Source organism: Clarias gariepinus, chromosome 12 (assembly GCF_024256425.1).
Source record: "Clarias gariepinus isolate MV-2021 ecotype Netherlands chromosome 12, CGAR_prim_01v2, whole genome shotgun sequence".
NCBI classification, from domain to species: domain Eukaryota; kingdom Metazoa; phylum Chordata; class Actinopteri; order Siluriformes; family Clariidae; genus Clarias; species Clarias gariepinus.
The window spans coordinates 23,031,424-23,045,000 of NC_071111.1; the positions used below are offsets into that span (position 1 = coordinate 23,031,424).

The 13,577-nt window shown below is 41.7% G+C and overlaps 1 protein-coding gene across 1 annotated transcript in view; it reads right to left on the bottom strand.

Moving 5' to 3' along the window:
* Nucleotides 1-501: 501 nt before the first annotated feature.
* LOC128534109 (cystine/glutamate transporter-like) overlaps nt 502-13,577 on the bottom strand; it is a 22,319-nt gene continuing 9,243 nt past the window's right edge. Inside the window, exons 3-10 of the mRNA XM_053508414.1 lie at nt 11,007-11,122; nt 10,515-10,640; nt 10,319-10,418; nt 8,356-8,400; nt 8,148-8,271; nt 7,954-8,057; nt 668-752; nt 502-507 (exon numbers count right to left, since the gene is read on the bottom strand). Coding sequence (XP_053364389.1) covers nt 502-507; nt 668-752; nt 7,954-8,057; nt 8,148-8,271; nt 8,356-8,400; nt 10,319-10,418; nt 10,515-10,640; nt 11,007-11,122 — 706 coding nt within the window. The remainder of the gene's footprint in view (nt 508-667; nt 753-7,953; nt 8,058-8,147; nt 8,272-8,355; nt 8,401-10,318; nt 10,419-10,514; nt 10,641-11,006; nt 11,123-13,577) is intronic.

Genomic DNA, 13,577 nt, shown 5'->3' on the forward strand with positions numbered 1-13,577 from the left:
TGTCAGAGAGGACCATCGGCCCTCACCACATGTCTTTGGACTGTGCGAGGAGACTGGAGTATCCGGAGAAAACCCATCATGCTCAGAGAGAACATGCCAACTATACACACAGACTGGAGGTAAGATTCAAACCCCCAACCCAAAAGGTGCTATAATCACTAAGCCACAGTACCACTAAGCCATGTATGACATTCCACATTAAATCTAACAATGGAACTGTTAAAATTCACCACTTCAAGTCATTGTGTCACCTTCAAACTGTTTCGTTATACAAAAATTACTTTAAAAGTTTGTTCGCTCACCGGCCTCTCTTTTTGTTTTCTCTCGTTAAGTTTATAAACATATATTTTTCAACATGTTAGAAAATTTTATGCAATATATCTAATTGGTACAAACGGTAAACTGGAAAGTTCTTTCAAAAATGATAAAGTCAAAAGAAACCTACATTATGTCAACAATCAGAAAACAAGTTGCTACTATGGAAGAGATAATGCATTAGAATTAGTGCTGTTGGAAAGAAAATTTTTATCAAGCAGATTAGGGCATTCAACATGAAACAAAAAGCTGATCAAGAAGGAATTAATAGACATATAATTTACAGTAACATGAGCAACCACATGTATTAAACAGCCAATAATACCTTACAGTACATTACCATAAATAATACAGCAGGCATTGGTGTATTTCTTCGGATGTGTATCATAGAAAACATAGCTGGCCATTGACCCTCCCTGGCTCCCACAAACAACATCCTACACACAAATACATACATTGTGTAAATACAACTTCATATATCGCTCTCTCTCTTTCTCTATCTATCTATATATCTATATCTATATATATATATATATATATACACACACACACACAGTGGGGGAAATAAATATTTAATCCCCTACAGATTTTCTAAGTTCGCCTACTTACAAAGAAATTAAGGGCCTATAATTATGGAATAGTGCCAAAATACTTCAAAGCAAAATAGCAGGTTTATTTTGAACTGAAAGAAAAAAAAAACGTGTTGAAATAAAAATGTTTGAATTTTTCTGCATTGCAATTTAATCTAAATTGAAAAAAAATCCGTAGAGGATTTACAGTGTTTTTGTGGTTGTATATTTCAAATGAAAATGTAATCCAAGCATTTAAAATTCAATGCAAAAATATTCAAGTTACTAAATTGCAGTTCGAAAATATTGTAGCGTTTTTACGCCGAGAAGAATGCTGGAGAGACGAGTGAGCTTGTTTGCTACCCAATGCAATGGCTGGGAGTACTTTATTTAGCACACAGCCGGTAATGGCATGAGCAGCACCTTCACTCAGGAGCCTACCTCTAATTCAGCGTCAGCCTGAACTAGAGCACATTTCACACGTCACACACCCCTCACACAAACAGGGCCGAAGCCACTAACCCAAACACCTTTCCCCAACATGGTGAACACACACCGACATCCCCGCAAGGCATGCTGGTCGTCAGCCGCCGCCCCGCCCACGCCACACTGCCCCCACCCGAGCTGTGACCGTCCCTGGTCACCATGACGAACTCCTTTTCGGAGGCGTGGAGGCGGTCGGCGCTGGCGGTGGGAACGCCGGCGTCCTTTGGCAGGTGAGGGGTGAACGCGAATGTAGTCCTGAGGCGGTCCGGCCTCCATAGTTCGATGGTTCCCCGGCGTGCGGCTGTGGAGGCGCAAGACGGTCCCGGTGGGGCTAAACTCGTGCCCGCCCTGCCAACCGCACCCGGTAGATGACATCGGAGAGCCGAGCTGGCTGTGAGTGTCCACGCCCATTCGCCCCATAGGTGCCCCCACCCAAAAGTCTTGCAGCGGTGCCCGCGAGCGCTGGGTGGGGCCCTTCTGCCTGGCGATGAGCGGTTCACAGTTCCACAACCCGTGGGAAGCAGTGGAGCCGGTGTCCACGAGCGCCCGCAATAAGACGCCGTCCGGCACCCAGTCGATGTGAAGCCCCGCGGGGCTCCCCAACCGTCCACCCGGCGCTAGTTTAGCGGCTGCTGGTGTACGCTGTCCCTCAGGCCTGAGAATGTTGAAGCGGTAGTCCGGCTGTCCCTCAGGCCTGAGAACGTTGCAGTGGTAGTCCGGCGGTCCCTGGCCTCGGCGTCGTCGCGGAATCTCGGAAGCGGTGTCGAGGCCTAGCCGCGACGGGTAGCCCTGTCCCCGGCTAGGTTCACCTACCGAGCGCCACTGAGCTGCGGGCGGTCGCTCGGCTCTTTCGCCGTGATGTGCCGCCATTATGGGCTCAGCGCGCTCGACCCCGCGCAGCGCCTCCTTACGATCACCCGCGCCGTCGCCTCGCCGCGAAACGTCGGAGAGCTGCTCGTTGCCTAGCCGCGACGGGTAGCCCTGTCCCCGGCTAGGTTCACCTACCGAGCGCCACTGAGCAGCGGGCGGTCGCTCGGCTCTTTCGCCGCGATGTGCCGCCGATATGGGCTCAGCGCGCTCGGCCTCGCGCAGCAGCATGTCGCCTTGCCGGCTAACGGCGCACGGAGCTGTATCTTGCTCCGGCGCTTGCGCAGCGCCAGCCTCTGCCCCGAGATCCAGCGCCGGGATTTTCTGCTTCCCGCTCCGCGTTGGTGGACGTGGTGTGCTCGCGCTAGCTCCGCCAGGAAAGCGCCTTTTCAGCGCGAGTAGTCGCTCCGCTACTCGGCGGCCCGCTTGGATTTTTAGAAGGTCCTCCTTTGTGCGCTCGAACCCGTTATTCTCCATCCCACTTCTGACACCAATGTAGCGTTTTTACGCGTGACGAGTGAGCTTGTTTGCTACCCAATGCAATGGCTGGGAGTACTTTATTTAGCACACAGCCGGTAATGGCATGAGCAGCACCTTCACTCAGGAGCCTACCTCTAATTCAGCGTCAGCCTGAACTAGAGCACATTTCACACGTCACACACCCCTCACACAAACAGGGCCGAAGCCACTAACCCAAACACCTTTCCCCAACATGGTGAACACACACCGACATCCCCGCAAGGCATGCTGGTCGTCAGCCGCCGCCCCGCCCACGCCACAATATTTTCAATTGTTAAAAACACAATCTTCATTATTTTTCAATCTTACAAATTCAGGTAGACAAAATTCAGGTAATTAAATTCAAGTCGCTAAAATTCAGGTCTTTACATCCGGGAAATCACAGGAAGAGCAGTGGAGAGCCAATTGCTGCTGTCCGTGCCGCAGTGTACTTTAAAGTGTGCTTCCTGCTCCCTGTGCAGTCTACTTCTCAGAAACTACTTACCGATCGGAACGCGGCACTCTTAACCAACAGGCTGGGTTGCCAGTTGCACAATAAACGGTTAAAATGACTCCTCTGCCGTAAACGCTATATTCAAGGCAAATTCCAGATATCCAGCAGCATTAGAGACAACAACAGTAAGACAGGTTATAGACTGCACACTGTATATCTTACAGTCAGTATACACAGGGTAATGTGAGAACTGACCAGAGTTACCAGTGCAATGATGGACAAAAACTACAAGATATATAAAAAGGATATAAATAAAAATATATATAAATTACTAAAAAAAAGAGAAATGGGGTTAATTGCAGTGCAGCCATAAATGTACAATTTTATATGTGACAAAGTCACAGTGCGACAGGTATTTATGAGGCGCCTTTGTAACAGGCAGTTGTTTTAATATTAATAGTAGCGAGTTTGTTACTGTTACGGCTGGCTGTGAGTCGCAACATAAAACAGGCACAACACCACATTTTTGGGGAAAAACTCAATTTATTTACCCAAAATAAGAAAAGTTTACATAACAAAACTAGACGTCTAGTGGTGTAAAATAAAATTATACAAACACAAAACCTGCTCCCCGCACCAAAAAACAAAAAACATGTTGTTATACATCGTGACTCTCCCAGAGGCTTAATCAGTGATTAATATCACCTGTTGCCCAGCCAGCGATTGCACTTCCAGCAAAGCCAACAGAGGGAGCATTAAACAGGCGTAACAGTTAGACATACAGTATACAAAAAATATTAAATCAAAAATCACTCATGCACACACATATGAAACGCTTGCATACACATATATGAAACAGTCACACATACATATATACTATTAACTGCTCAAACAACTACATAAAGACTTATGACTTCATACTAAATATTAAATTGAAATGTTGTAATTGCGTTGCATAAAATAGTTTGTGACCAAAAATTTTTTATTTTATTTTATTTTAATCAGACTGAAATTAAACCGTACTATACACACTTTACGTTTTTCTTCATTACAAAGTTTTTATGGTTAACTTTTTTATAAGCAATATAAATTTAACAAAGTGTAAACAGCATGTATGTTGTTGCTGCTGCTGAATAAATTGTGACTGTGTACTGAACTGAATGTGACTGTAACATTACCGAGCTCAGGGGCGGGAAACCCATCGCTCGCGCGTGTGAATGAAACAGCACTGGCTTTGCTTTGAATGTAGCGTTTACGGCAGAGGAGTCATTTTAACATATTACACCGTTTATTGTGCAACTGGCAACCAGCCTGTTAGTTAAGAGTGCTGCGTTCCAATCGGTAAGTAGTTTGTGAGAAGTAGACTGCACAGGGAGCAGGAAGCACACTTTAAAGTACACTGCGGCACGGACAGGAGCAATCGGCTCTCCACTGCTCTTCCTGTGATATCCCGGATGTGAAGACCTGAATTTTAGTGACTTTAATTTTATTACCTGAATTTTATTACCTGAATTTTTGCAACCTGAATTTTGTCTACCTGAATTTATAAGATCGAAAAATAATGAAGATTGTATTTTATCACTTAAAAATATTTTTGAAATGCGATTTAGTAACTTGAATATTTTTACATTGAAATGCTTGAATTGCATTTTCACTTGAAATATACAACCACAATAAATTGCAGTTGCAAAAATTTCAAACATTGTAAATGCTTTACGAAATTCTTTTCAACTCAGATTAAATTGCAATGCAGAAAAATTCAAACATTTTAATGCAACAGGTTTTTTTTTTTTTTTTCAGTTCATGTAATTCAACCTGCTATTTTGCTTTGAAGAATTTTGGCACTAATATACTTCCATATATAATTTTTATTCAAGGTTTATGGTAAAGGATTGAGACAAAATATCAACCAAAAATCCAGAAAAAGCACATGATACAAACGTTATGAATTAAGTTGCATTTCAATGAGGGAAATAAGTATTTGATCCCCAAGCAAAACATGACTTAGTACTTGGTAGAGAAACACTTGCTTGAAAGCACAGTGGGAAGACCAGATTTGCACACATCTCCTTGCTGCGCTGAAGGATTTCACTCCATGCAGGCGTATTGTGTTACGAATGGTTTGTTTGGTGACTGTGCTCCCAACTGACTCCATGAGATTAAATCTTGCATATAGGGGCATTAATGGTTACTTTGTATTTCTTACAATAAATAAGTAAATAATCACGCCAGCAGTTGTCTCCTTCTCACCAAGCTTCTAGCTGATGGTCTTCATCCATTTCATCCATGTGCAGGTCTTAAATCTTGTTCCTGACTTGCTTTGACAGCTCTTTGGTCTTGCCGATGGTGGTGAGGTTTGGATGGAAGATAGAGATTTTGTGGACAGGTGGCTTTTATACACATACCACATTGTTGTTAGGAGCAGCTTCTTAAATTAACAAGTGCACATAACCAGTCTGTGAGAGACAGAATTATTGTTGGTTAGTAGGGGATCAAATATTTATTCCCCTTATTAAAATACAACTTAATTCATACAGTAACATTTGTATTATGTGCTTTTTCTTGGCTGATATTCTGTCTCAGTCCTTTACCATAAACCTATAATAAAAATGATAGACCATTCATTTCTTTGTAAGTGGGCAAACTTAGTGTGTGTATGTGTGTTTTATATATATATATATATATATATATATATATATATATATATATACAGTGGAACCTTGAATTACAAGCAATAATTCGTTCCGGAAGCGGGCTCGTATTCCAAAACACTCGTAAACAAATTAAATTTTTCCATATATATTACATATATATATATATATATATATATATATATGTGTACACACACTATATATACACTCACCTAAAGGCCTATTAGGAACACCTGTTCAATTTCTCATTAATGCAATTATCTAATCAACTAATCACATGGCAGTTGCTTCAATGCATTAAGAGGTGTGGTCCTGGTCAAAACAATCAAAAAACTCCAAACTGAATGTCAGAATGGGAAAGAAAGGTGATTTAAGCAATTTTGAGCGTGGCATGGTTGTTGGTGCCAGACGTGCAGGTCTGAGTATTTCACAATCTGCTCAGTTACTAAGATTTTCACGCACAACCATTTCTAGGGTTTACAAAGAATGGTGTAAAAAGGGAAAAACATCCAGTATGCGGCAGTCCTGTGGGCGAAAATGCCTTGTTGATGCTAGAGAACAGAGGAGAATGGGCCGACTGATTCAAGCTGATAGAAGAGCAACTTTGAAATAACCACTCGTTACAACTGAGATATGCAGCAAAGCATTTGTGAAGCCACAACATGCACAACCTTGAGGCGGATGGGCTACAACAGCAGAAGATCCCACCGGGTACCACTCATCTCCACTACAAATGGTAAAAAGAGGCTACAATTTGCACGACCTCACCAAAATTGGACAGTTGAAGACTGGAAAAATGTTGCCTAGTCTGATGAGTCTCGATTTTTGTTGAAACGTTCAAATGGTAGAGTGAGAATTTGGCGTAAACTGAATGAGAACATGGATCCATCATGCCTTGTTACCACTGTGCAGGCAGGTGGTGGTGGTGTAATGGTGTGGGGGATGTTTTTTTTGGCACACTTTAGGCCCCTTAGTGCCAATTGGGCATCGATTAAATGCCACGGGCTGCCTGAGCATTGTTTCTGACCATTTCCATTCCTTTATGACCACCATGTACCCATCCTCTGATGGCTACTTCCAGCAGGATAATGCACCATGTCACAAAGCTCAAATAATTTCAAATTGGTTGTTTGAACATGACAATGAGTTCACTGTACTAAAATGGCCCCACAGTCACCAGATCTCAACCCAATAGAGCATCTTTGGGATGTGGTGGAATGGGAGCTTTGTGCCGTGGATGTGCATCCCACAAAACTCCATCAACTGCAAGATGCTATTCTAACAATATGGGCCAACATTTCTAAAGAATGCTTTCAGAACCTTGTTGAAACAATGCCACGTAGAATTAAGGCAGTTCTGAAGGCGAAAGGGGGTCAAACACCGTATTAGTATGGTGTTCCTAATAATCCTTTAGGTGAATATATACACTACCGCTCAAAAGTTTGGGATTACTTGCAAATTTCTTTGTTTTTGTTAAGTGATTTATTTTCTACATTCTACAACAATACTGGGGATTTCAAAACTATAAAATAACATATGGAATTAGGTAATTACATAACAACAACAAAACCAACAGTTAATTGTTATTTTAAGATACAGAGGTCAGCCTTTTTGTAATAGTTCTTGGAAGAACAGTATTGTTTAGTGCATTTGCAAAATCCTTTAAGCACCATAATGAAACTGGCTCTCATGAAGGCCATCCCAGGAGGACGAGACCAAAACCTACCTCTGCCGCAGACGAGAAGTTCATTTAGAGTTATCAGCCTGAAAAATGACCAATTAACAGCACCTCAGATTAGAGCATTATAAAGTCTTTACAGAGCATAAGTAGTAGACACATCTCACCATCAACTGTTCAAAGAAGATTAATGCATTTTTTGGACGCCTTCAGCATTTCTTTACAATGTAGAAAGAAATAAAAATCAGTAACGATCATGGAGTTACTGTAGAAAATGATCCCAAACTTATGAGCGGTAGTGTGTGTGTATATATATATATATATATATATATATATATATATAATATCTACATCTACAAATCTATAAATATTACATCCTATATATATATAGGGTGTAATATTTATAGATTTGTAGATGTCCACCAGATTTTATACCTAGGTGTTGAAATGATGCCACTGTTCATGGTTCCAAAACAGGACATGGCCACCAGTAAGGGCACCAGTGATGCCATTATGGGCAGAACTTTGCTGGCAAAAGTCTATGACAGACAAAGGGGAAAAAAATGACAGATTGATTTGACCATTGATTTGCACTTCTTTTTTTTATGTAGAAATTGTATTACACTGACCACTGCTACGGCGTTGGATATCAGCAGCTCGTCCTCAGTCATCATGGTATAATAAGCCACGTTCACCATTAGGTATAATATAATAACTGTGATCATGGACAAAATGATGGCCAGTGGAATGTTTCTGACAAATACAAAGAAGAAGTGTAGTTACAAAATGTATGAATTGACATGGCAATACAATCAGATCTAGATTCTATATACATACTTTTTGGGATTGATAACCTCCTCTGTCACAAAATTTAATACAAACCTGAAAGCAAAAACAGCAATGTGTACGGTATTGTGCAAAAGTTTTAGGCACTATAATCTACAAATTTTGTCATATACCATTATTATGTACAAAATCATTAATTATTTCCAAACATAACTTAAAAATTAATAAATAAATAACATTACAGAGGATTATTTACATGCCTGTAAAGAAAGCAACATATTACATGACAGACCAGGTAGCAGATAAAAAAAGAAAATGAATATAGGCTCCTGTGTTTTGCATTAAAAAAGAAGCAAGTGTAACAAAGTTATCAGAAATTCCCAAATTCTCCAGAGCACTCAGTAACTTACAGTACTGTGCAAAAATCTTGCGTACATACAAAAAAAAAATGCCATAAGCAAAGATGCCTTTGAAAACATTTTTACATAAAAGAAACTTCTATAAAGAGCACTACATCCATCCATTTATCTAGGAGCCTCTGAGGTCCAACTAGGGACTGTAGAGGCCAGTGTTGACCATTGTTTCCACTTCCATTTTTACGACCTTGGTATGACCTCCTGTCAAAATTCACACTCATTTACACACTGTGGGCAATTTGGGAATGCCAGTGAAGAGAACATGGACGAACATGCAAACTATTGTCTATGCACACAGACCTTAGCCAGGAATCAATCCCGAATTATATCCATATATGGTGCCTACATATATATACAGTGGGGCAAAAAAGTATTTAATCAGCCACCAATTGTGCAAGTTCTCCCATTTAAAAAGATGAGAGATGCCGCTATCATTCTTCCTACCTCTTTCATCATAGGTATACATTAACTATGAGAGACAAAATAAAATAAAAAAATCCAGAAAATCACATTGTAGGATTTTTATTAAATTAAATGGGGGCCTAGTAAATGACCTGCAGAGAGCTGGGACCAAAGTAACAAAGGCTACCATCAGTAACACACTGCACCGGCAGAGACTCAAATCCTGCAGTGCCAGATGTGTCCGCCTGCTTAAGCCAGTACATATCCAGGCTCGTTTGAAGTTTGCTAGAGAACATTTGGATGATCCAGAAGAGGACTGGGAGAATGTCATATGGTCAGATGAAACCAAAATAGGACTTCGTGTTTGGAGGAGAAAGAATGCTGAGTTGCATCTAGAGAACACCAAACCTACTGTGAAGCATGGGGGTGGAAACATCATGCTTTGGGCTGTTTATCTGCAAAGGGACCAGGACGACTGATCCATGTAAAGGGAAGAATGAATAGGGCCATGCATCGTGAGATTTTGAGTGAAAACCTCCTTCCATTAGCAAGGGCATTGAAGATGAAAAGTGGCTAGGTCTTTCAGCATGACAATGATCCCAAACACACTGCCCAGGTAACGAAGGAGTGGCTTTGTAAGAAGCATTTCAAGGTCCTCAAGTGGCCTAGCCAGTCTCCAGATCTCAACCCCATAAAAAATCTTTGGAGTTGTCCGTGTTGCCCAGTGACCGCCCCTAAACATCACTGCTCTAGAGGAGATCTGCATAAATGGGGCCAAAATACCAGCAACAGTGTGTGAAAACCTTGTGAAGACTTACATAAAACATTTGACATCTGTCATTGCCAACAATGGGTATGTGGTGAAAAGAAGAATAAAGAATTTTACTGTGCAGTAATGTATGTTGGACGAATAAAGGCTGAACTTGTAACAAAGTATTGAAGTGAAATTTTGCTATTGACCAAATACGTATTTTCCACCATAAATTCTTTAAAAATCCCACAATGTGATTTTCTGTTTTTTTTTTCTTCTAATTTCGTCTCTCATAGTTGAGGTATAACAATGATGAAAAGTACAGGCCTCTCTCTTCTTTTTAAGTGATAGAACTTGCATAATTGGTGGCTGACTAAATACTTTTTTGCCCCACTGTGTAAGCAGTGATCTGTATAATATTTAGAAAATAAAAGTTATCTCTCACCATCCAGAGAAGGCATAAAGACCTGAGTAGAAAGCTAAAGGCAGCTTGGATAATGTCAGCGTCTCAGAATTAAATGCATTCTCGAAGTTTTCAGTTCGCCCTGCAATAAGAGTTAAAGGCATGCTTTTACTGTAGTTAAACATTTTGCTCGCTATAGCCTATCACACAATTCTAATAATAATAAGTCCTAATCTACCTTTGGCCAGGGCCGTAATTCCTGGGACAATGATCAGAACCAAAGCAAAGAGTTTAATAATCAAGAGAAAGACCTGTGTACGAATGGACAGTGATACACTCCAGCAGTTCATCGCCATCAAAAATGCTGAAACAGCAAAAAGGTATTTTAAAAAGAGATGCAAGATGGAAACCATACATACAATTATTGTAATAGTTATTATGGGTGAGATGGGTTTTATTCTGTTCAGGAGTGAGATGACTTAAGAACACAATGTGTACATTGTAAGGATGCACCATGGGTGGGACTCTTGTCCATACATTACCTACTAGGGGGCAATTGAGTTTAGCCAATCTGCCTGCCAGCATGTTATTGGGAGGTTAAAAGAAAGCAGAGAAAAGTGAAGGAATGAACACAGAGATATGAGGAACTGTGCAGCAGCAAAATTACACACTGGACCAATGTGCTATTCATTTAGACATTGCCATAGTAAAAAAAAAAAAGGATACTTACTCACTCCAAGAAAACTAGTCAGTTTAATTAGTGGTAGAGGAGCTGGGCATGGCGTGAAAAAGGGTTCTATGACATAATGTCCAAAAGCCAGTGAAACATATGCGGTCACTGCAGGTCTGCAAAGAGAAAAGCAACAGAACGACGCTTAGCCCTGACTTTACCAAATGACAAGGAAGACATTTGTCATTCATTGCATTTTGCATATTAATTAAATCAACAAGCCATTAATGTGTCAGGGCAGAGGTGGGTAGTAACGTGTTACAATTACTCAATTACTTGAGTACCTTTTTGGAAAAAATTTTCTTCCGTAGTTTTTTGAAAAAAATTACTTCTGTAGTTTTTCTGCAGCATGCTTTTTACTTTTACTTGAGTAGATTTGTGAAGAAGAAATGCTACTCTTACTTTGCTACATTCAGCCATAATCGACTCGTTACTGTAACCTGTATGTTACCGGATTGACCTGTTCTAGGACTTCGAAGGGACCGATGTATCTAAGATTAGGCTTTTTGCAGGGCTGAAGTAGGCGCATGTCTCTAGTCGAGAGCCACACTTTATCCCCTGGTTGGTAAGTTGGGGCGGTGGATCGACATCGATCTGCATTGGTCTTGTGCCTACATACAGCTCTCTGCAGATGGTGATGTGCTTCCTCCTAGACTCTCTCACTTTCCCAGAACCAGTGATCCATCGTAGAGAGGTCAGAAGGTTTACTATTCCAGGGGAATAACGGGGGCTGGTAGCCAAGAATAACTGGAAGAGAGTAAGACCAGTGGACCAGAAAGTACGGAGGAACTGTCCATTGGTTTAATGATGGTATCCAGATGAGAGACTCATTTTCACACCTAGAAGGCGAAAGAACGCTTGCCACATTCAAGAGATGAACTAGGTGCCCCGATATGAGACGATATCCTCTGAGGTCACGAAGACTTTGTTAACTCTGCAGTTTCCATAGCGGTTGGTAGGCCTTGAAGAGGAAGCAGACGACATCTTTTTGAGAACCTATCTACAATACCTAGGATTCAGGTGTGCCCCTCAGACTTAGGTAGATCAGTGAGGAAGTCCACTGCTAGGTGTGTCCAAGAGCGTTGAGGAATGGGTAGGGGAATTATCTTCCCAGCAGGTAGGTGTCTGGGAGATATGGCACACTCGTGACATCCATTCACATACCTCCTCACATCCCTTTCCATATTGGGCCACCAGAAGCGCTCTTGTAATAGCCAGAGAGTTCAATCGATCCCTGGGTAACCAGTTTCCAATGAGGTGTGTACGGAGTGTATAAGATGGTTACGATCCTTCTTCAGGACAAATTGACTATGGGGTGGACAGCCCAACAGGGTGGCTGGAGCAGATTTTGAAATCGAAATGGATAAAGAACATGGCCCACCTCGCTTGTCTTGGATTTAGTCTCTTTGCTTCTCTCAGATATTGCAAGTTCCTATGGTCGGTTAGTACTAGAAATTAATGTGTGGCTCCCTTCAGCCAATTTCTCCATTCATCTAAGGCCATATTTATTGCCAGTAATTCACGGCCTTCTATGTCATAGTTGATCTCAGTTTGACTTTATTTCCGTGAGAAAAAAGGCGCATGGATGTGCTTGGCTGGATTACCTTGCTGTTGGAAGAGAATAGCGACGACACCGGTGGTTGATGCATCAACCTCTATCACAAAACGAAGTTAAGGGTTCGGATAGATGAGAATTGGAGCAGATATAAAGGCTTTTTTGATACATTGGAAGGCAGCTGTAGCTTCAGGGGGTTCAATGTAGTGCTTTTGGTTTTCCACGGAGTAGGGAAGTTAAGGGGCTTGCTGTGATGCTATAGTTTTTGATGAATTTTTTGTAAATGTTGCAACTCCTTGATGGTAGTGGGTTCAGGCCAGGTGGTAATGGCAGATACCTTCGATTAATGATGTAGCCAAGGTATTGGACAGATGACTGGTGGAAAGAGCATTTCTCAGCTTTGAGATATAAATAGAAATCTCTCAGCCGTTTGAGTACCCTTGTGACATGTTGCCAATGTTCGGACTCAGATTTGGGGAAGATTAAGATGTCATTAATGTAGACAATGACGAACCAGTGAAGGAAATCTCGGAGGACTTTGTGCATGAAATTCTGGAAGACGGCTGGAGCGTTGACCGCGTCTACAGCATCACCAGATATTCGTAATGATATCCAGATATTCATCTTCGTTTCGTATGCGAATCAGGTTGTATGCACTTTGGAGATCCAGTTTGGTGAAGAGGGTTGCTTCGCAGAGAAATTCTAGAGCTGCTGGCACGAGGTGTAAGGGGTAGCAAAACTTGACCGTGGCATGATTGAGGGTGGGGTAATCAATACAGGGCCTCAGTCCACCATCTTTTTTGTCCACGAAGAAGCAGCTTGATGCAGCGGAAAAAGTGGGTGTCCAAATATAGCCTTGTTTGAGAGCCCCTGCAATGTACTCCTCCATGGCCTTCCTTACAAGGAGAGACAGTAGACAGATGCATCCGTGGAGTAAAGGATTCATCGGGAACCAGGTTAATCTCACAGTCCCATGGCCGGTGTGGTGGTAGTTGGGCAGAAGACGTCAGCTCCTG